We start from the raw sequence: 20,722 nt of genomic DNA, 5'->3' as shown, positions 1-20,722 counted from the left end.
GCAAGTTTCCTGAGCTCAGGGGAGTGGTTGTGACATTCTGGAAATGAAAAGGAGTGATCAAGGGTTCAATCACTTCTCTTGGCTTGAAAAACGTTTATAATTCCCCCTAAACCTCCCTCCTGCTCGTGCAAACATTCAAGCACTCAGCATTTCCAAGCCCCGTGCTCACTCCCCAGCTCGCCTCCTTCCACCCCAGCTGGCTGCCGGGCTCGGGCTCGGCGAGAGGGCGGCAATTTTCACCCGGCAGGGACCCAAAAGGGGATGGGCAGGGGACCCCGCACTGCTCCCGCGGTGCTCCTGCCAGAGGTATGCATGATGTAACTAACTCAAAGCTTCTTGGCAAATCTTACGGCAATTTCATGCTTTTATGAATAGCAAGTCACTGGGAACCGGTTCTCTACTTAATTTTTTTCGCTTAAAAATAAACCCAAAGTTTTCAGCTTCGTGTTTGTAAGAGACAGCTTGAGATAGCAACTTCCAAGTGGCAAAGAAAGAAAAGGAAAGGTCCAGAGTCTTATTTTTGATGCGTCATGACCTAATGAGCTTGACCCATCATTTTTGACTGTCTAGGGTCAGCAGTAGCATGGAGACAATTCTATGACCACGAGGGAACGCACAGGAGCCAGCAGTGACCATATAACCTCCTATTTTAAAGGCTGCCCTATGGGGTTCAGACAGGTGTCCAGCAGCAGGAGGCCCAGCCGTGGCAGGGTAATGATGTTAACAGGATTGTCCTGCCATTCCCTTCTTCTCATCCAGCTTTACGCTTTGACTTCACTGCAACAGCTCGGCCAGGTTTCTCTTGGTCCCTGTCACACCACCAGCTCTCAAGAGGCCTTCAGACAGACACAGCCCTGCCACGCTGAGTGAGGCTCCCGGTCCCACCAGCGGCCTGCCCGCCCAGCTCCAGCACCAGCACTGGCGTCCTCCACAGTCAGCACCCCCACGGTCTTAAACCTGTCTTCAAACTGATTTCAGAACCATAGCTGCTCTGGAGCTCACAGCCCTGCATGCTGGCTCTTGGAGAGGACCTTTGCCTCCGTGAAGTATTTTGATGAACCCACCTATTTCCTGGCTAAAACAAGACAGAGCTTAAATGCAGAGCTGAATACACGCTGGCAGAATACTGCCCTTGGTGTGCTTCATTCAACCTGTTGAAAAGAACGTAGTTGACATTTTATATGGAGTCAAAGGACTTTTTTGGGGGGGTTATTTGGGTATTTTGTTTATAAGCATGAAAGCACCCACCAGTAAAAGCAGGTGACTAATGGGTGAAAGTGCCTGGTGGACAATAAAAAACAGAACTTGTTTGCTTGGTTTTTTTTGAGAACAAAGTTATCATCAACAATTTCATTTCAGGTCAAATTTAATGTTCACTGTAACAACTGTGGCTTGGACTGGCGTACGCTTTGTTGGGTTAAAAACTGGCTGGATGACCGGGCCCAAAGAGTTGTGGTGAATGGAGCCAAATCCAGTTGGAGGCTGGTTACTAGTGGAGTCCCCCAGGGCTCAGTGCTGGGGCCGGTCCTCTTTAATATCTTTATTGATGACCTGGACGAGGGGATTGAGTGCACCCTCAGTAAGTTTGCAGATGACACCAAGTTAGGTGCGTGTGTCGATCTGCTCGAGGGAAGGAAGGCTCTGCAGGAGGATCTGGATAGGCTGGACCGATGGGCTGAGGTCAACTGTATGAAGTTCAACAAGGCCAAGTGCCGGGTCCTGCATCTGCGGCGCAACAACCCCAAGCAGCGCTACAGGCTGGGAGATGAGTGGTTGGAAAGCTGCCTGGCCGAGAAGGACCTGGGAGTACTGGTTGATAGGCAGCTGAATATGAGCCAGCAGTGTGCTCAGGTGGCCAAGAAGGCCAACAGCATCCTGGCTTGTATAAGAAGCAGCGTGGCCAGCAGGTCTAGGGAGGTGATTGTCCCCCTGTACTCGGCTCTGGTGAGGCCGCACCTCGAGTACTGTGTTCAGCTTTGGGCCCCTCGCTACAAGAAGGACATGGAGGTGCTCGAGAGAGTCCAGAGAAGGGCAACGAAACTGGTGAGGGGTCTGGAGAACAAGTCTTACGAGGAGCGGCTGAGGGAGCTGGGGTTGTTTAGCCTGGAGAAGAGGAGGCTCAGGGGAGACCTCATCGCTCTCTATAGGTACCTTAAAGGAGGCTGTAGCGAGGTGGGGGTTGGTCTATTCTCCCACGTGCCCAGTGATAGGATGACGGGGAATGGGCGAAAGTAGCACCAGGGGAGGTTTAGGTTGGATATTAGGAAGAACTTCTTTACTGAAAGGGTTGTTAGGCATTGGAATAGGCTGCCCAGGGAAGTGGTTGAGTCGCCATCCCTGGAGGTCTTTAAAAGACGTTTAGATGTAGCCCTTAGTGATATGGTTTAGTGGAGGTCTTGTTAGTGTTAGGACAGAGGTTGGACTAGATGATCTTGGAGGTCTCTTCCAACCTAGACGATTCTGTGATTCTGTAACACAGATGGCTCTCTTCTCAGGTAATTACAGCAAGACTAGGTGACACAGAGGGCTCTGTCCACCAAACTAAAGGACCCCTTTTCACCTCTTATGACACAGCTTATGGCACCTACCCAGCTTTGGTGAGACCTAAGCAAAACCCTGCTGTAGCAGGGTTTACCGTAAATCCGCTATATCCTGCTACAGAGGAGCGCTGCTCAGTGTCTCATGTCCCAGTTCTTTAAGTGGTTTTAGACAAAGAACCATTTGCAGTGATCGCTATCAGAGCTCTGGCATTTCTGTTTTAACTGATAAGAGACAAGAAATACTTTGAAAAATGTCACAGTTTTCTTGAAAAGTTCACCACAGAAGTTTACACCAAGGATATAATACAAGTCTTAATCGGATAGTAAAAACTTCTACAAATATATGTGACTGCACACATGTGTGTAGCTCTCTGCGGGACTCCAGCCCCAATCCTTGGGTTAGAAAAGGAAAGTTCCTGTCAGTATGTCAGGAAAAACAAACAAACAAACAAAAAAAAACAACTCTTTGCTGTCTCCTCTTGAAGGGTGACCTGGTGCACCATCTCAGTATTACCCAAATTTCCCTTCTCTCTCACCCCAAACACATTCCTTTTTCTTTACCCCCTAAAGAACAATAATTTTTGGCTTGTCTCAAAACTTCTGCTACCACCCCTTGTGTAAAAAAATAAAAATGCCAAAAATGGTGGGAGCACAGAGTGAGTTATAAAAAAAATAGAGTAAGACAAAATAAACCCCTTGGGAATCACAATTTGTCCCTGCATTAACATCTGGGCATGGAAGTAACTGCTTGAACCAATAAAAATGGGCTACGTGCTGGTATTTATTTATTTTTTAAATGAGATTGAACTGCCTGGTATTTGTTTTTAAGAAATGGCTAATTTAATTAGCTCTGCCTCCTGTGTTGTTCCTCCACTCTCCTCTCACTCCCATGTGGAATTTAGTGCATAAAGAGAAAGAGTAAAAAATTAAATTGGAACATAGTAATAAAACCTGTGGCCCCATTAACACAGAGGGTGTGTCAGTTCTTAGGGGTTAAAAAAAACCCGATCTCTGCCGCCAGACAGCTTTGTGCTGCTGAAAAGACACTGAAGGCTCAGTTCTGCCCTGCTGGTATACAACCCATGAAACAAGCCCTCAGGGAGAAAACAGGTTGCCAATTATGCTAAACAGCAGCATTCCCATCCAGGGACTGTCATGATGTAATTATGTTATCTGCTAAACCACAGGCAGAGTAACAGAGATGTGGGAGGAGAGAGGAGGCTGTTCCCATTGACAAACTGAAGGGATAGCAAGCAAGTTAACCCTGTGCTGTGACTAACTATCTCCAGATGGAGTCCTCCACCACCCTCAACTCGCTTAATGAAGGACTTTATTTGTTTTTTGGTTCACCTCATCTTCTACGGATGTTTCTTGCAGTGTTTTTCTTCTGCGGTTAAGCAAACCCTGGATGTACTGCAGGCTGAGCAACACGGAGAGAGATGTTTTCTCTACAGGGACAGCTGGCTGAAAGATGTGAATGCAAAAATCCGGGGCCTGACTTTGTTCATTTCTGCTCACTTAGTTACTTGGTCTATAGCTTTCAGTTCACCAGGTCTTGTATGCTCCATTTTTAGTGAGGAGAGAGGACGACAATATTTACTACCCAATGGCCATTTTCAGGACTGGTTAATGCCCATGGAAGACTTCAGCATTGGGAGACACAAACCTTCCTAGTCCATGCCAGGGCGATGAGCTGGGGCCTTCACTCCTGTGTGCTAAGAGATCACACGAACGCTCCCTACCCCACTTCAGGGCAAAGTCAGTGGAAAAGCTTCAATCACCCTGATGCAGGGTTTCAGCTAGCCGTGCTTATTCTGCACTGGGACACAGCTTGGGAAACACTCACACACTAGCAGGGCTGAGCTAAGCAAGGAGCAGCTTCTGCTTAGGGGAAGGTAAGCAAGCACCTGGGGGTGGAACTAGCAGAATGAACAGTACCAGAGGGGAGTTAAGGCAGAGGTGTTGCCGTAAGTACCCAGGACGTATTTTTCAGTTTCAGGTGTCTGCAGATTCCCCCAAACTCTTCCAGCAAAAACTTTTGTCCTCTCTTCAGAATCATGTTCACCATACCGTAAACATGATGGCGCTGTCAAACAAAAGGCTTTAAAAGCCAAGCGTCATGGTCATGTAGTTTGTGCAATGCTTTGTAGTTCACATCTCCTTTTTCCTGCTGGCTCATGTTCTGCTACTCTCCCTGACTTCCCTTCCAACTAAACTATAGACCATCTTTCATTTCTGCCTGGTGCTTGTCCAGCTCTTGACAACTTGGCTTTATCCACAGACCTCAAGTTGTCCGTGTTATTGTTCACCCACTTGCACAGACATAGCTTCTTTCATGTCTCACAATCGGGCCTTATGTAGTTCTTCCATATTCCATTTCCATGTTTCAAAAGTGGCAATATTCAAGTAAGAAACAAAACTGGCATTTTCTTCCCAAGTTACCAAATCTGTTATCTTCTAAGAAGAGTTGGACCAGCCTTCAAAACTTCTCAATTTCAGTATTTAAGCACAGGAACTACTCTACAATTAATGAAGCTGTTTTAAGTCACGTATGCATTTTTAATACGAATTATTAATACTAGTATTTTCCTTCTTTTTATGAATCACTTGAACAATTCATCAGAAAAGGAGGACCATGCACGATGGTATAACACACAGGACAACAAAGCCACTACACCCTTCTTTGTGTCAACATAAAAGAGGCCAGATTAACGGTGTACTAGAACACTACTTCACATTTTCAGAACAAGAATATTCGTAGCATCTGTGCCAAAACCAACACTTCCTTCCACTCAGAAATGCAATAAATCTACAAAACTGCAAGGAACAAGCCAGTAATCTTCAGACACATTGAATACATTTACAGGAAAGGAAATACACAGCCAGTTTTGAGCTATTACCAATGAAATAAATTATAACACATTATACATGTACACTTTAAACGTGCCCAATTTCTTGGCAATTAATTGTTTGGTGTTTTTTTTCCTCATAAAGACAGCCAGTATCTAAAAATCATTTCCCACCAGCTTATAATGACTTTAAGTGGTTACAAGTCTAATTGCTTGTCTGTACCCCACTGAATCTACATGTTTCATAAACGCAAAATGAAAGTGTCAGTTCTTTGTTGACTCACAGGATTTGGGGAGGGGGTGAATGGAGTGGGAGTGTTTAAAGAAAAAAAGCCCCCAGGAGATTAGTTCTCAGCCTGGCTGACTTTATATTGCTTGTTATGACAGGTAAGCTTCAGGTAAGTTGATCCCTGGGGGCTATAAGCAAGGAAAATGTACAGGACGAAAGTCACAAAGCTGACAGGCCCTTCCTATTTGCAGCTGCATCGTGTTTTTGCCTCAGGATGCTACTGCGTTGGTTAACATCGCCTGTTTGGCAGCCAAACATTAGAAATCTCCATGCGTCCATTAAACAGCAGCGGCTGGAGACCTACAAGCCACACTGAGGTTTACCAAAGCCTCATGGGTCACAAAGTGCTGGTTAGGAGTAAGTATCTCAGGCCTCTCACTCGCTATAGTATCTGCAAAAACTGGCTGGGGGCATATTAGGACGTAACTTGGGCCTACAGCATCGTGACTCTGCCATGAACTGCTGTGCCTTTTGGCATCGGTGCAACAACACACATCGACATAGATTAGGATCTGGGATACATCAGCAGAGGTAGCAGCTTGCTGAGGACAAAAAAAGGACGCTGGCACACAGAGCTGGCTTCCCAGACCCAATTTCATTCCCGCTAAGTGCTATTTTATGTAGCTCAGGTAGCTACCAACCACAAGCTTGGATCCAGATCGCTTTCTGTTGCCTATCAGGTAGTTGCCTTGACCACCATCTTCTGCTGGTTTGGGCAGTGAGAGTGCAGACATCTCGCAACACGAATTAAAAAGCACATTTGCAGGGGCAGGGGTGCAGGCTGAGCTCTGGCAACAGGACCTGCTTTCCTGACAGCTTGCAGAGCTAGGAGAGCGGTACCACAGCCTGGTTCTGTTCAAGGAAACATCACGCAGATTCGCTGGTAACCAAAGCAGGAATCAGAGAGGGAAAAGGCAACACACACTTTGCAGTTTACATCTTTTCAATAAAACTTCATTTTCATAAGGGTATCGTTGTCACAGGCTTTTGTATAAATAGTCAGACCTGCCAAGTGACAGTGTTATCACAGGCTTACAGTATTATATAGAAGCGTGGTGTCCAACTCACAGATAGCCAATCACCACAAACCAGACAGTAAGTCAGTATCTTCACATTTTTTCTCATTTTATTTGCATGCAACCTGTCTGCATATCCTTGACTACCGTACAAAATGGCAGCGCTACCAAGACCCTCATTTCTCCCTAGCTTTTTTTCCCCACTTGCACTGGTCATCACGGCTGTTTAAAGCAGTGAGAAAACACAAAGGTAAACTGGACTTTCACTTTGGACAGAGACTTTGTTTCCAGGTGCCTGAAAACCAAGCCACAGACAGAAGAAATTTGTTCCTATGCAGTAACCTTGTATAAGGCCTGTGAGCGACTCAAGTCTGGAATCAAATTCCCTAATAATGAGCCTCCACGTGATGGACAGAGGTAACTGCATTGTCTGTACAGACTGTTAGTCCAAAACACCGTATGGATTGCAAATAGGCAAGGCTAAATTGATTCACAAAGTGTAATGTTATAACCCAGCCCAGAAAATGGAAAAAAAAGGCACCAAAAAAGCCAAGAGAGGACACCCAGCACTGTTACCCATGAGATTCTAAGCAGAGATAGTGAGAAAACAGCTCATCTTTACAACCTGTATCAGTTTGATGTTCACAGGGACCTTCCTGAATTGTTCCTACTGAAACATTTCCATAATACAACATTATACAAAATAACATGCTCTAGAGCCACAGCATAGTTTTAAATTTGCCAAAAAATACACCTGGCAACCTAGGAGTTATAGAGATCACCCGAGAACAGATGTAAATGACCCAATTTGGTTCATTGGTTCAAAGGCACACTCAAAGCTTGCCTTTGATTCTGTTTTGGGGAAAAAAATAAGAAACCCTCACTGCCTGCCTACCTTGCCTGATGATGGTCTGTATTCCTGTTTTCTTTCTCTTCCTCTTTGCACGTATTTTTAACATCAATATCATTATGTGGCTTGAAAACAGATGTGACCAAAGGCTTCTCAGCAATGTTGGCAGAACCAAATTCTGTTGACTCACAAGCACATGCAACATTAAACTGCCTGTTACCAGAGCCAAATAACCATCACCGGCAAACCTCCACTTCTATTTTTCCCTCCTATGCCTAGCGCTGGCCTTGCCCAGACACATGAAAATCCCTCTATCACACTGTCACGGTTCCCATCAGAAAGAGCACAGGATCAGGAATCCCACTTAGGCCAACTAGAGAAGGCAATGAAGGGACTCTTCAAGAAGCACTCCTCCTCCATATGGGACTGAATCGCACCTGGTTTGGGCATTTCTGTGGATCAGAAATGTTTTTCTAGCCATTGCTACGACTGAAAAACTACAGGCGAAAGTAAATTCCAGAAGCAGGCTAAGTATCGGCTGAAGCATTTGTAAAAAATGCATCAGTGATTGCTCCAAAGCCTTAAATGAACTCTATTTTTTAATCCTCAGCATGTTCTAAAAGAACTAAAGCAAAAAAATAAATCCCAACCCAGCAGTGATTCAGAAGTATTTTTCAGAAATGTTACCACTTCTTCATTTTTAGCCCTAGAAACGCGTCATTGTCCAAAACAATTAAAGGATAACTCTAAGTAGGTAAAAACACACAAAGAGAGATATTAACATTCAAGCATTTCCTGCTTTTAATAGGTGGGTCTGTGATAGGGCTCAAGCACTGACGAGGACTTGGGAGATCTTTTTTTTCTCCTTCTGGTTGTGTCTTAGGCCCACTGAGTGATTTCAAGTAGGCTGTCCTGCTTCCTCAGGCTCAATCTTCCCATTTAAATCAAGGAATATTATGAAAACAACTGGAAAGTGTTTTGGAACCTGTAATGAGAAACGCCATCTAAGAACAAGGCATCATTATCCATGAGCAGTAAGAAAGCTGAGGAAGAGGATCTAGGAAGGAAGGACAACTGATCCAAGGGGCGGCTGAGATCTTACAGGGTGGGATCAGTTTTCAGCGTGCCTTAGCACAGGGGGCTCAGGGGGAAATGAGAGCTCCTGGGAGCTTCTGGGGGAAGTATCGGGGTGGCCATCTGATAACACAACTCCATACAAACCCCGTCAGCACACGGGGCTTCGCAGCCCCGTCAGCGCTGACCTCCTTGGGGTCAGTTCTCATTCTCCTCATAGCAGATGAGGAAGGTGATGGTTAACGCTGCGAACAGGTGATCAGTGACTACCAAACATCAGCACATGAAGCCATCTCAGCCAGCATGCCTGAAAGGAAAGGTCACCTCTGCTGGCAGCAGCAGGGGAGAACTCTTGGCATCCTTGAACCAGCCTCAAAGTGAGAAGAGGTGACACACTGCCCCATATATAAATAGTGATTCACTTCACATGGTCACACTTGGACCTTCCCTGACAGCACAAACCAGAACGTGATTTTGGGTACTGAGACCCACATTTACCCAGGAGTTTCTATTATTTTGGTGTTTCAGCCCACAACACACAAGGACCAACTTTTAAAAGGTCTAAACACTTACAGATCCCATTAGCAATAGGTGAATTTGTGGCTACCCATTCTGTCTGAAAACATGGGCTTTCTGGGCCTTTGACAAAGTATCTAAAGTATTCAGTCCCTCAGCCCAAATCCTGGGGCAAACTGCCCACTTAATTAGTCCAAATCCTGGAGCTACCACATCTGCAGCCCCATCTGACAACACAGGTAAGATGAGAAAGAGTTTCCCATGCTCAAGATCCACAAAACCAGAAAAGCTTTGGATGCAAATTTAGCAGAATCTGAAAACAGATTTCCCTTTACATCGTACTTATAACTCTTCCAGAATTTACAAAACCATAAAGAAGGGACAAAAAAAGAATAGGATTCCCAGTGCAGTACTGCGAGGATTCAGCCTCAGAGCCCTCAGTCAATTTAAACCTGGGAAAAAACCACCAAAGATGACGCTCTCTGCCAAGAATGTCCTTTGAGACTGTGGGCAACTCATTTAGTGCTTCACCTCAAACGGGACTTGACTTTGCAGCTGAATATCTTGTCTTTTCTTTCTTTAAAGTGCACCGGTAACTGAAATGACCGGCTAACAGGTGTGTTGTGAGTAGCTCAGTGCACCTGTAAATGCTTTGAGATACCCTGCTGTAACGTGCAATGATGTCAAAGTTCTTCCACTTTTAAAAGGAAGAGAAGCTGTAAGAGAAAAATAAACTTTATTTTTTTCCCCTATTAGGAATTATTACTATAAGCGCTTTGTCTGCACCTTCAGATTTGCAGTGGACTGAGTCAGGATGAAAAATTAAGGCTGTTGCTGAATACCTCCATAGGAGCAGAAATTCTTGCTCCAGCGCAGCATCACCAGTACAGCTCAGAAGTAGCTACTACTGTGGAGTGCTGCTGGAATAACTTCTCTTCCACGACAAACCCTGATATTGCTGCACTGATAACCAACTAATTTGTCTGTCAACACCTGGAACTGCTGAAACAAACATCAGTTTTCCATTTCATTTCAGAATTAAGATAAGTTTGCCCAGTTAAGGCAATTACAATTTCTCTGCACAGACACAGGTGAAGCTGCTGTTTTCTTGTCAATTAAGAGGAAATCCCATAATGCCAAGAGAGATGAAAAAGAACAGTCTGAGAAACATGTTAACTTTTGACCTATGGTAATTATTTCACTGAGTGCCAAAGTCAACAAACAACAGGATCCTGAGAGTAACTGCTTTCATCTAATGGGGTGAGCTGGGTGGGAAATGGTTTTCCTGTGCTGTCGAAGTACATTTTCATGTCCTGGAAAAAAAAAAAATCTGGTCTATAACAGGATGAACCCAAGCCTGACAATTTGTGCTCTGTTTCTGCTAAATGTATAAGATGAAAGGAACTCCCACCCATCCCACAGTAAACAGACCCATGGATTACGCACGTACGCGGCTCTTTGCAGATCAGTACAGGGATCTGGCCCCCGTCTTCAGCTCACACAGCTGAACACCCTGACATCAGGGCAGGAGGTTCTTGAGACCTGCCCTTTACAGCCTGCTCCTTCCCCTCTATACACTCGGCTGTGCTCCACAGACTCCATGCTGAACTGACGGATGCCCTTCTAGGAACACCTGTAGATGTGTTTTTACCATGCCTCATTTTTTGACAAGTCATAACTATGAAAAAAAAATCACCAGAAATCTTTTCTACCCCACTGAAAATACCCTTTTTCTTTTTTTTTCCTTTAAGTGTTTGCTTCGCAATATGACAATCACGCTTCCACTTGAGGACTCAGCTGTTTGCCAGTACTCTGTGTGGTACTGAATCACCCAAGAACAAACCCAAAAGGAAAAAACGCACAACTCTTATCTTTTGATAAGCTCTTTATCAGAAAGAAGTAATAGCCTTTGCATATGATAGCTGATAACCCCAAAAAGCACCAAACCCTAGCCAATGAATGAAGAGAGAGCACTTTAATCAAGTCCTGCCAGGCATGGGATAATCACAGAAGAGGAAGGAAGATGAACAAGGACAGTATGCACTCATCCTTTTCCACGTATCTGTGCTGTCTTGCTATCACTAGCCAATTCCTTTTTTCTGCTCACAGTTGCAGACCACGACAAATAACAAACAAGCTTTAGAAAATTAATCTAAATGCCAGCGAAATTGGAACTGAGGGGGAGAAGGAGCAACAGATTGCCTGCTGGGTGTCCACAGACAGCTAAGACCTGCTTTGCTGTCCATCTACCCATCACAGTCAGGGGAGGAGACCAAAGCCCTGGTTCTTCTGTCGAAAATACTTGAACACCCACAGCTGACAGCAAACCCCAGGGAGAGAGCACTGCTGCATACAAACGTTGCATGTAGAAGTTGCTGGAAGGCAGTGGGACACAAAAACACGATTCCTCCTCTCTGTACAGAGCTCTGCTCTGGCTGGTGTGAATATGCGTTTGCTGAGTTGAGAACTTAAGAGTTTTATAGGAAGGCCTCAGTCTTGCACTTAACCCAGCAGGAAAGTGCCAACAGGACGTCGGGCTGTTTAAATATTTCAGTTTATATTTCCCTTTCCAAGAGTAAAATCTTTTATTTAAAGTAAATCTTTAAAGAATGGAGGAAAAAAAAAAGCAGGACATTGAATTGTGCTTGTACTGAGTATTGTATTATACAGTATATTGTATTTATTATAATACCCTTTCAGGAAAAATCTTTTACTTGAGTTTTCTGTATCAAACCATTTTCAGCCTAACAGTCCAGCTGAGGCCCCACTGTGATTCACCAGTACCGTGCCCTGCTGTGCCCAGAAAACAGTCCTCTGAACCCCACATGGGCACATGAAGGGCATGAGAGAGCAGGATCACAACCCCTAAAGGCTGGCGTGTTTGGGGAGAAGAATGGAGCCAACAGGCAAGCGACTTCTCACAGCTGCTTTTGTTTGGCTCACTAGGGATCTGAATGCACTATTGATTCCTTGGCACTAAAACACTAAAACTGTGCGTACAAGACAGGGATCTCCTTCAACTCTAATCTCTAGCAGCTGTCAAAGACTTGAACAGCTTGTCGTTGGCCGGCGTGCCAAAATCAATGAAGATTTTAGGATTCCTTGCGTAAGGGGTGATCAGTCTCAATTGGAAGCAATGGGAGCCAGCCCCCACCCTGACTGAGCTGGACCAGGCATCCCAAACTTCGTGATTTATCGAGCATTCAGACCATGCCCGCACAGCAGATGAGAGAAAATACACGGCTCTGCCCCTCCCAGGAACCCAGGGCACCCACGAACGTACCTGCCCCAAGGGCTTCTCATTGAGGACATGGTCTCCCAACATTTCCGATGGAGCTGAACCTGCAGCGGGACTGCTCTTCTGCGAGACCTCCTGAAGGCTCCAGCAGTGTCTCAAGCCCATTGCTCTTAAATGGGTGATGACAAGAATTTATTTGGCTGCACCAAGGTAGCATCATTATAATCTACACCTTCAGATAACTGCATCTTATTGCTCCTGATTGGAAATACCATTTTCTGTTAGGGAAATATTCAAGGGTGACGTTTTTTTCTTGTAGTTAAACCTACAAATCCAGCCCAGTTACAGCGCAGTCACATTCTGCGGAGACAACGCAAGCCCAGCTATGATTTGTCAAAATAACAGGCCCCCCTCCTGCCAAAATAACCTCAAAATACACTTTTGCACATAGCACCTCAGACACGTTTTGGTACAGGAAGTTTAACAAAAGCTTTTAACCCGTACATCTGTTTCCTCACAGCTGTTTCCTCAGTGCCTACCTCGGTACAATCCTAGCGTGCTGGCTGCCGGGCGAGACCTTCAGCAGGATGGGGAAATGCATTGGAAATGGTCCAACGTAACGCTTGGCAGAAGAAGAAATCATCCAAGATTTTTTCCTGGGGTGGTACGAGGGGAAAGCTGCACCACTGACAACACAATGAAGCTTTGCTGAAAACGTAGGTGTTACTGCTAAAGCTATACTTGAATGTCCCATGAAGAGAAGAAAGGGGGGAAAAGGGGATAAAGGAAATCTGTTGCACTGTCTCCTGGTAGACAGAACATTCCTACATTAAAAGCAGCGAGAGAATTAAGAATGAAGTTCAGAAGACAATTGATACAAAGGACTACAATGGGATTTATTTTTTTTAAATGAACGCAAGGGAAATAGACGTGGAGGAAAAACATGCGTGCAATGCCATTTCTGCAGGAAACTTCAGACCTTGCTGGAACTAATTCAGCCCCTACATCCCACGGCTGCGGGAAGGGACCCACGGCTCCTTCCTACCTCCAGAAAGTCACTCCGCAAGTAATTGCGGCTCCTCTATTAACAACACTAAGACGAAGTTCCCCTCACATGCTCTTTATTTATTCCCAATAAATACCGCTCACACAGCGAACCGTCCCGGAGCCAAGCGCAGCCAGATGGGCGGGTTACCAGCCGCGCTGCCGGGCGAGGTGCCAGCAGCCCTTTCCTTCCCCAGCTTTTTATTTTATTTTATTTTTTAATTTTTCCCCGTTTTGCCCCCTTCTCCTCCCTCCTATTAGTTACCCGGGGGGCAGGGAAGGAGGAGCCCGGGGCCGGGCCGGGCACGGGGGGCTCGGGCAGCTCCGGTACTCACCGCCGTGCGGCTCGGGCAGCGTGGAGACCGAGGTCTGCCCCATGGCTCGGCCGGGAGGCGCCCCGCCGTCACGCCGCCCGCCGGGGGCGCAGCCTCCTCCGCCGCGGCTGCTCCCGGGGGGCCGGGGCCGGGGCCGGGGCCGCGCCGCCCGCCGGCTGGCGGGGGGCGGCTGCTCCCGGAGCAGCGGCGGCGGCGGCGGCGTCCCGGCGGCCGCCCCTCATGCTGCCGGGGCACGGCTCCGAGCGGGACGGAGGCCCCGGCGCCGCGCCCACCGCGGCCCCCGCCCCCGGCACCGCCTCGGCCCCGCTCGGGGCCCTCCCCGAGGCCGTGACGGGTGGTGGGCCGGGACGGCAGCCCCCGGCAGCCAGCCCCCTGCTGTGAGAAGTGGAAGAAGGGACGCGGCCAGGGGGATCAGCCAAGGGGGAAGGCTTGGGGCAAATGGAGGCATCCTGCCTAGCACCAGGGCAAAGGGAACAAAGTTTCTGGTTTTCGTTATTATTTTTCTTTTAATGCGTAATCCAAGCCCTGCTGCGGGCTTAATCCTAGAACAAACAGGTAACTGTTAGCCGATGGAGGAAAAAAAAAAAAGAAAAACACACAAAAAAAACAAACATCTCAAGTGCCTAGTGGCTATTGCTGCTCAGTACCTAGGAACGGGCAGGAAGATGCATCACACGAGGCCACAGAAGGCTCTTGTGAAGAACATGCCAGGGAACATCTGTTAGTGAGACATAGGGTGAAGTTAGCGTGGTTTTGAGTGGCATGGGAGTCCTAGAGAGGGTGGCTGAGGAGATTTCTGGCCTTCCAACATCACGGTGTTGGTACTGCGATGGTGTTTTGGGAGATGCAGAACTGTGAGGCCCGTGCTCAGAAAGCAAATAAGGTAACAGCAGCAGCCGCTTAGCCTGGCATCAGTCATGGGCAGAAGAGTCTTGTAGTCAACTAAGACATGACAAATAGACAAGAATACAACTAACACCAATCTTCATTTTTTTTATAGAAAACTAGTCTTAGTAAACAAACCTATTCCCTTGTTCGATGTGAGTAACACTTCCAGTTCCCAAAGGTACTGGCTTGAGTGTAATAGACTTCCATCAGGTATTTGATTTAGTACGAGAGGAAAAAGTGAGGACAACACAAAAATGCTAAAGCACAAACAGATGAAGAACTAGATAAATGAAAAGAAGACCAATTGCTTGCAGGGCACTAACATTTAACGAGGGTGCTTCTGTTGGGGAGCTGTAGGGAGGTTCTCGGTGCTTTCATCGGCCATCTAGAGAGGAATTATTTCAAACAGCTCTGAAAGGCTAAATAAATCACTCCTGGCAGCAATTTTAGGTGGAGTAAATATTACCAGAGTGATAACGAGGACAAGGCAGTCAAAGACTTATCTGGATTATTTAATAAACTCAGGTCGTTCAAGTAAGTTTGAATAGGGTCAGAAGAACGAAGTCAGGCATGAAGGATTGAGCAATGCAGCCTGCAGGAGCTGTATCTGAGAAAGCTCATGCATGTGAGCTGCTGCTGATGCAAAGGAAAGGTAATATTCTCATTTGGATGTGCAAATAGGAAAATGGTAAGTAGAGATACAGTTACATCATTGTGCTTCTTATCAGACGAAAAACACTATATGGTGCCTAGTGCTGCTGTCTGCAGCTTTAGAAAAACCCTGAAAGCTGGGAGACAACTCAAAGTCCACAAGATGAGATGCAAAGTGCAACAAGTGCTCTCCAGCAAAAGGCTTGGTGTGGATGTGCATAGGAAAGACTGACACAGGTACTGCATTTCAATATACAAGTGCGAGAAGAGCAAGTATTATAGCACTCCTGGCAATCCAGGAGCCCCCTGCAGAGCACTGTGTTGTAGAAAAGTGACGGGGACACGTACAGAGACACCAGACTGAGCTATGCAGCAGGAGTTAAGAAAGAGACTAGAGGAGATGCTCTGATGATCCCTCCTTCCACGCAAAGAGATGCTTCCTGAAGCTTCTTAAACAACTGAATCCTAGCACGTCTTTCTCAGAAGATGATTTTTTTTTTTTCCCAACAATTCCCCACATTTATTACCTTGAAAAATGACTTTAAAAGGGTTTGTTTTGAGGAAGTTGAATTCTCCCTTTGGAGTTACTTGTAAACAGGAACATAAAAGTGCTCCTGTCTGCCTCTGGTGGATCTCATTAATTTTATCAAAGGAATTTGTGTTCCCCTACCCCGTTTACAATGCAAATGTATAGATCATCTGTCTGCAATGATTCCCGTGAAGGTAATAAACTCCTCAAAGTCTATTCGTAAGCACATAAAATGGGTATAGCTATCACATCCTCCAGTCCAGGTGTATTAATTGCCAATACTTTTTTTTTCCCAAAAAAAAATTAATTGATGGTTGTGATTTTCTTTTATATCATTTCTTTGCAGCCATCTCATTGCAAGGGTCCTGTCACCACCATACCTCAGTGGTGGTTAGCGGTATGTTGCAGAACTACTCTGGTAGGACTACTACTCTACAAAGTCAGGGAGTTCAGTTCTAGTTTAGGGAAGATAAATATTAATTTATAATACTAACAGACTGTAGGCATATCATATAGAATAACAAAATGAAGCTTCTGATTATAAAATGTACCAAAAGAGCAAACATTCAACAAGAAATAATCTGCTTGCATTAGCACATTTAAAGGTCTTATTAAGGAGATTTATAGATCCTTTATTCAGCCTTTGCAAAGCGGGCAATAGCAAACACTCCCTCTTGTTTCCAAACAGGGAATACTAGTTAAATATGAAATATTCATAAAAAATAAAATATTTAAAATAGCACTGATCTATAGAACACTTATGTCTCTTTCTGCTTTATCTCCTACCTAGAGATGCAAAAAAAGTAACATATTTGTTGGGCTACTCCAGTCACAGTCATTAGTGGTCTTAAATTGGGGAAAAAAAAACATCACTTTTCTGCTTAAATCTTGCTTTTTAAGGTGTTAGATTGAAGAATTCACCTTATGACTCACTAACAAGAGGGTACTCTGAATCTTCAGCAGTGTATGAGAAGACATCTACCAGTATCAACTATGAGAGAAACTGGACAGTCAATTATATATTACATTTCTCATATGTAGAGCTATATTTATGCAATTGGCTCCACATAGAAGAGATTCTAGCATCCTACTGACATTCCCCTATGAGCATCCACATAAAATACATACATTTAGTATTCAGTTGTCTAGAGACTTTCAATCTACAGTATGATAGAGATATTTTAATCTGTGTAGTAAATTTATTGCCATGTAGCTGGCTTTCAGGACAGTTAAAAGTTTAAGAATATGATAATGTTTGATAACAATTGATTCTAGCAGAGATTTGAGATTGCAATTAATACATTTGTATGAATGCACTTTTTTTTAGATGTTTTTTCCACTTCATCTTTAAAAAAATAATGAGATGAGACGCAAATTGACTACCCAGTCGTTTGTAGTTGTTACAGTCTTCAAAGAACTGAAGTTTCCTGAAGTCCAGAATTACAAGCAAAGCTAAAATGTCCCAAAACATAAAAGCGAGATTTCCAGGATTAAAATTTCCACTTTAATTTTAGCCAGGGATAATCTTGTACTGAGGAAAATGCTGCAAGAAGATGTTGAAACATGGACATATATTCCAGCCAGGTGGGGAAGCTGAGGTTCAGCTGATAGGTGGCACAGGTCCCAGTAAGTGGTGCCCAGCTGCCCTGACACAACATTCTCATAAATGTGGTCAGTGGATGCAGTGTCCTAGTTAGGTTTTGGTGTCAGAACTGTGGTTATCTGATTGCATTGTGCTACCTGCACCTTTCTTCCCTTCTTGTCCCAAGTTATTGTGTTGGGTTCTGTAGGGAATTCTGTTAAACTCCGCACTTGCTCAAATCTTCCACCAAAAGAGGAAGAATAGCTTCTTTGTGAACTTCAGAAGTGTTTGCAGAACACAAATACTGCATGTTGTATAAATGACTAGAATGAGATCTCTTTACTGGAGAGAATGTAAAATTTCAAAATAGTTTCCAAGGGAGGGTGGAATAATGCACAGCTTTTAACTTCTCTCATACATCAAAGAACAAACTCCATCCCAACAGTAAAGCTTCAAAGAAGGCTGTATTTCAGTGGGCTTATACTGGGACGACTGATGGCAATACATGACCTACAACATGTAGGATGCTGTTGTCCCATCTTTAGAGCTCTTTAGGATCACATTCAGTAAAGACGCATTTTTAAAAAGTGAATTTATATTACTCTTCCTTCAGTCACTGAGATTAAGTTATGGCACTAAACATAACAGAAGCTATAGGGAGAGGATACCATATTTAACCAGAGGATTCAGAATGCAAGACTGGCAAAAGTATTCAACCTAGTAAGAGGAAAAAATATTAATCGAAAATATATGATCGAAAAATATTAATCGAAATATATGAAATAAAATACAGTGCAGAGCTGGTAGAAGAGGAGCAGCACTGCATCCTACAGACTGTAGAACTGTGTAATTAAGCAAACAAAGCAAAGGTTATGATATGAGCAAACATGAACAAGAAGATAAATATTTTTTTTTAGTCATGGTTCACACTAAGGTTTATAACAAGGACAATGAATTTGTACCTGCTTGTAGAGAGCTTGCAGCTACAAACAGGAGGAATCTGGAGAGGGCACCACACGAGCCTGTTTGCTCAAGACTAGAACATCGACTGGATGTAGTTCTTAAACAGGTGCTGTCAAAATAAAAAAACCCTAGATTGTTCTCTCACTTGGAAATAAATTTAAAAAAATATTTTAAAATATGTTTGTGTCCTTTTTTTATATTGAATAGCCATTCAATAGCAATTCTGTGTTCTCGCAGTGTCACCTCCCATTTCCTATACACAAACACAGCACAAGAAGAGTTTGAAGTCTCTTTTTAAAAGGAGGCCATTGTGTCTGAGAGATCATCAGCAACCTATGGCTTCCCCTTCCCCCCTCAAAACAACCCCACATACATACTTTCTGCATAGTCGAATGAAAGGGAGCTATGCAGAGCAGCTAGCTGAGAGGAACCTCTGTAGTTCAGTCTTTAAATTTGGAAGCTAGGGGTTCAAAGCCTTAGGCCAATGCAATTAATATGCTAATGAGGACTATTCTGATTAAAACAAATAGTGGGCATTCCTTGGATGGGATCTGCTTGTACAGCAGTAAGGCTGCGCTGGGAGACCGCACTAGGCTGGCCCTTACCTAAGAGAGGTCTGAGGGGCTGAGACTTTTATCAGTGTTCAGGTGATCTTGGCTCTGTTTCAGTATCTCCTCGTATTTGTCCTCCCCAGCTTGTTGCCATCGCAAGCACAGCTGGGCAAACTTATCCGTGGCAATTTGGCACAGGCAGTTTTTCTTTCTGCTCACAAATCATCTGCAAATAGGCTGTGCATTTACAAACTTGTTTGCTAGCCTAAATTATTCACCAAACACTTTGTAGGCAAATTTCAGACGGTGGTTAATCACGTAAGCAATTCATTGCCACAGCAGTTCAATAATTTATTATCCGGGCCGTGTGCTAGGCACCCCCGGCTGTGTGGCCCTGGCGATGCTCTCTGACTCGGTGCTGTCTGTACCTAGAGGGAACTTTCACAATAGCTGCTGCATCGATATGATTTTAAATGGTCGGTGATGAATGCTTATAGATCTACCCATGTGATTGTAACATCTGATTTGTAGCTTTTGTTGTACCCTTCGACTTATGTTACTTGTGCCCGGCAAGTTGTTCTAGGGAAGGCTTCTACAGAAGTGAACGTTGCGAGTATATCGAAAAATCCCCGTGTTCATTTTAATAACAGTTTGCAGATTCTCGTGGCACAGAGCTTTTAAAGTAATTTACATAACGCGTGTGGTTGAAAGGCAGAAAACAGAAAGAGCGTGGTCCTGGCACAGATGTTTCTGGAGGCATGGAAAGTAAATGTGCTCGCCTCCTGCATGCACCGTGCTCCTCAGCTTCGGAAACTGCCCTGCTCTCCTGCTGCGCCGCCTTCTAATAGCTTCTACATGCTTTCCCTCCATCCCCGTTACTTCCCACAATGTCTTTACAGTGTTTTCCTTCTTTAACGTTCTATAAGAGCAAATTCTAAATTCTATGACATTTCTCTATTCTGTGTTCATTGCCAATCTTTTTTTTTTTTTCCCCCACTTGAAAATACGTGAAGTCAGTTGCTGTTTTGCTTCAGCAAACCTGACCTACACAGGAACCTTCCATTACTCACAGACCCAGAGTATTTCAACAAGTATTTGGGGCATTATTACTTTCACATCTACTGTTTTAGGCGTTACTGGCTACCTGAAGCCTTATGACACAAGTAGCAGGAGTGGTGTAATCTAGGTTTTAGAGAATTTCTGAGCCCAATTGTGCAAGATTATGAAAGGTGATCAAATGAACAGTTCAGACAATGATTAATTAGACCCTTCTGACACCAACAGTGCTGTGTTTTGTTTTGAACTTACTGAAAGGTAATACACTACTAAAATGTGTTCTTCAGGGCTCAGATTTTGTTTTACTCTTTAAACAGGAGCAAAGCACTCTGCTGTGCACACAGGGAAAAAAAGCTAGCTTCTGTCTTTGCTTAAAGCACAAAGGGGAACGGACATACTCGATCCCACTTTGTCCCTAACCCTATACCGGATATTCCTGAAAAAAAGATGAACCCCACAGAGATGTCCCATGATGTATTATCCAAAGTCTGTAAGGTCTTACTTATTGAAGTGAATTGAAGCACCTCAATATACTTATTGAAATGCTAAAGTTCAGGTTTAAACTGTAAACCGTAAATGTTCAAAAACTCTTCTACATTTTTACTGTTGTCAATAATAAGAACTATCAATATTTGTGCTATTCCTATGTGTTCTCTTTGTGCAGTCCCGGCAGCTGCCTGTTGCGCTGAGCTTCGCGGCGCAGTGACAGCGCTACGATAGCACACGGCAGCGTTTCCTTTTTCCAAACAGC

At 44.5% G+C, this 20,722-nt stretch overlaps 1 protein-coding gene across 5 annotated transcripts in view; it reads right to left on the bottom strand.

Annotated features, from left to right (window-relative positions):
* The window catches only part of PHACTR2 (phosphatase and actin regulator 2), a 138,117-nt gene that overhangs the window by 68,403 nt on the left and 48,992 nt on the right, over positions 1–20,722 (bottom strand). For 2 of the 5 annotated variants that reach the window (XM_040553355.1, XM_040553359.1), the window contains exon 1: positions 13,752–13,887. The exons of the other annotated variants lie outside the window; for them this stretch is intronic. In XM_040553355.1, coding sequence (XP_040409289.1) covers positions 13,752–13,794 — 43 coding nt within the window. In that variant the 5' untranslated portion in view covers positions 13,795–13,887. Of the gene's footprint in view, positions 1–13,751; positions 13,888–20,722 lie in introns of those variants that run through there. 5 annotated transcript variants of the gene reach the window in all.

Source organism: Cygnus olor, chromosome 3, assembly GCF_009769625.2.
Source record: "Cygnus olor isolate bCygOlo1 chromosome 3, bCygOlo1.pri.v2, whole genome shotgun sequence".
Taxonomy (NCBI): Eukaryota; Metazoa; Chordata; class Aves; order Anseriformes; family Anatidae; genus Cygnus; species Cygnus olor.
The sequence above is the reverse complement of the archived record's forward strand: the minus strand, read 5'-3'. Positions and strand labels throughout refer to the sequence as shown.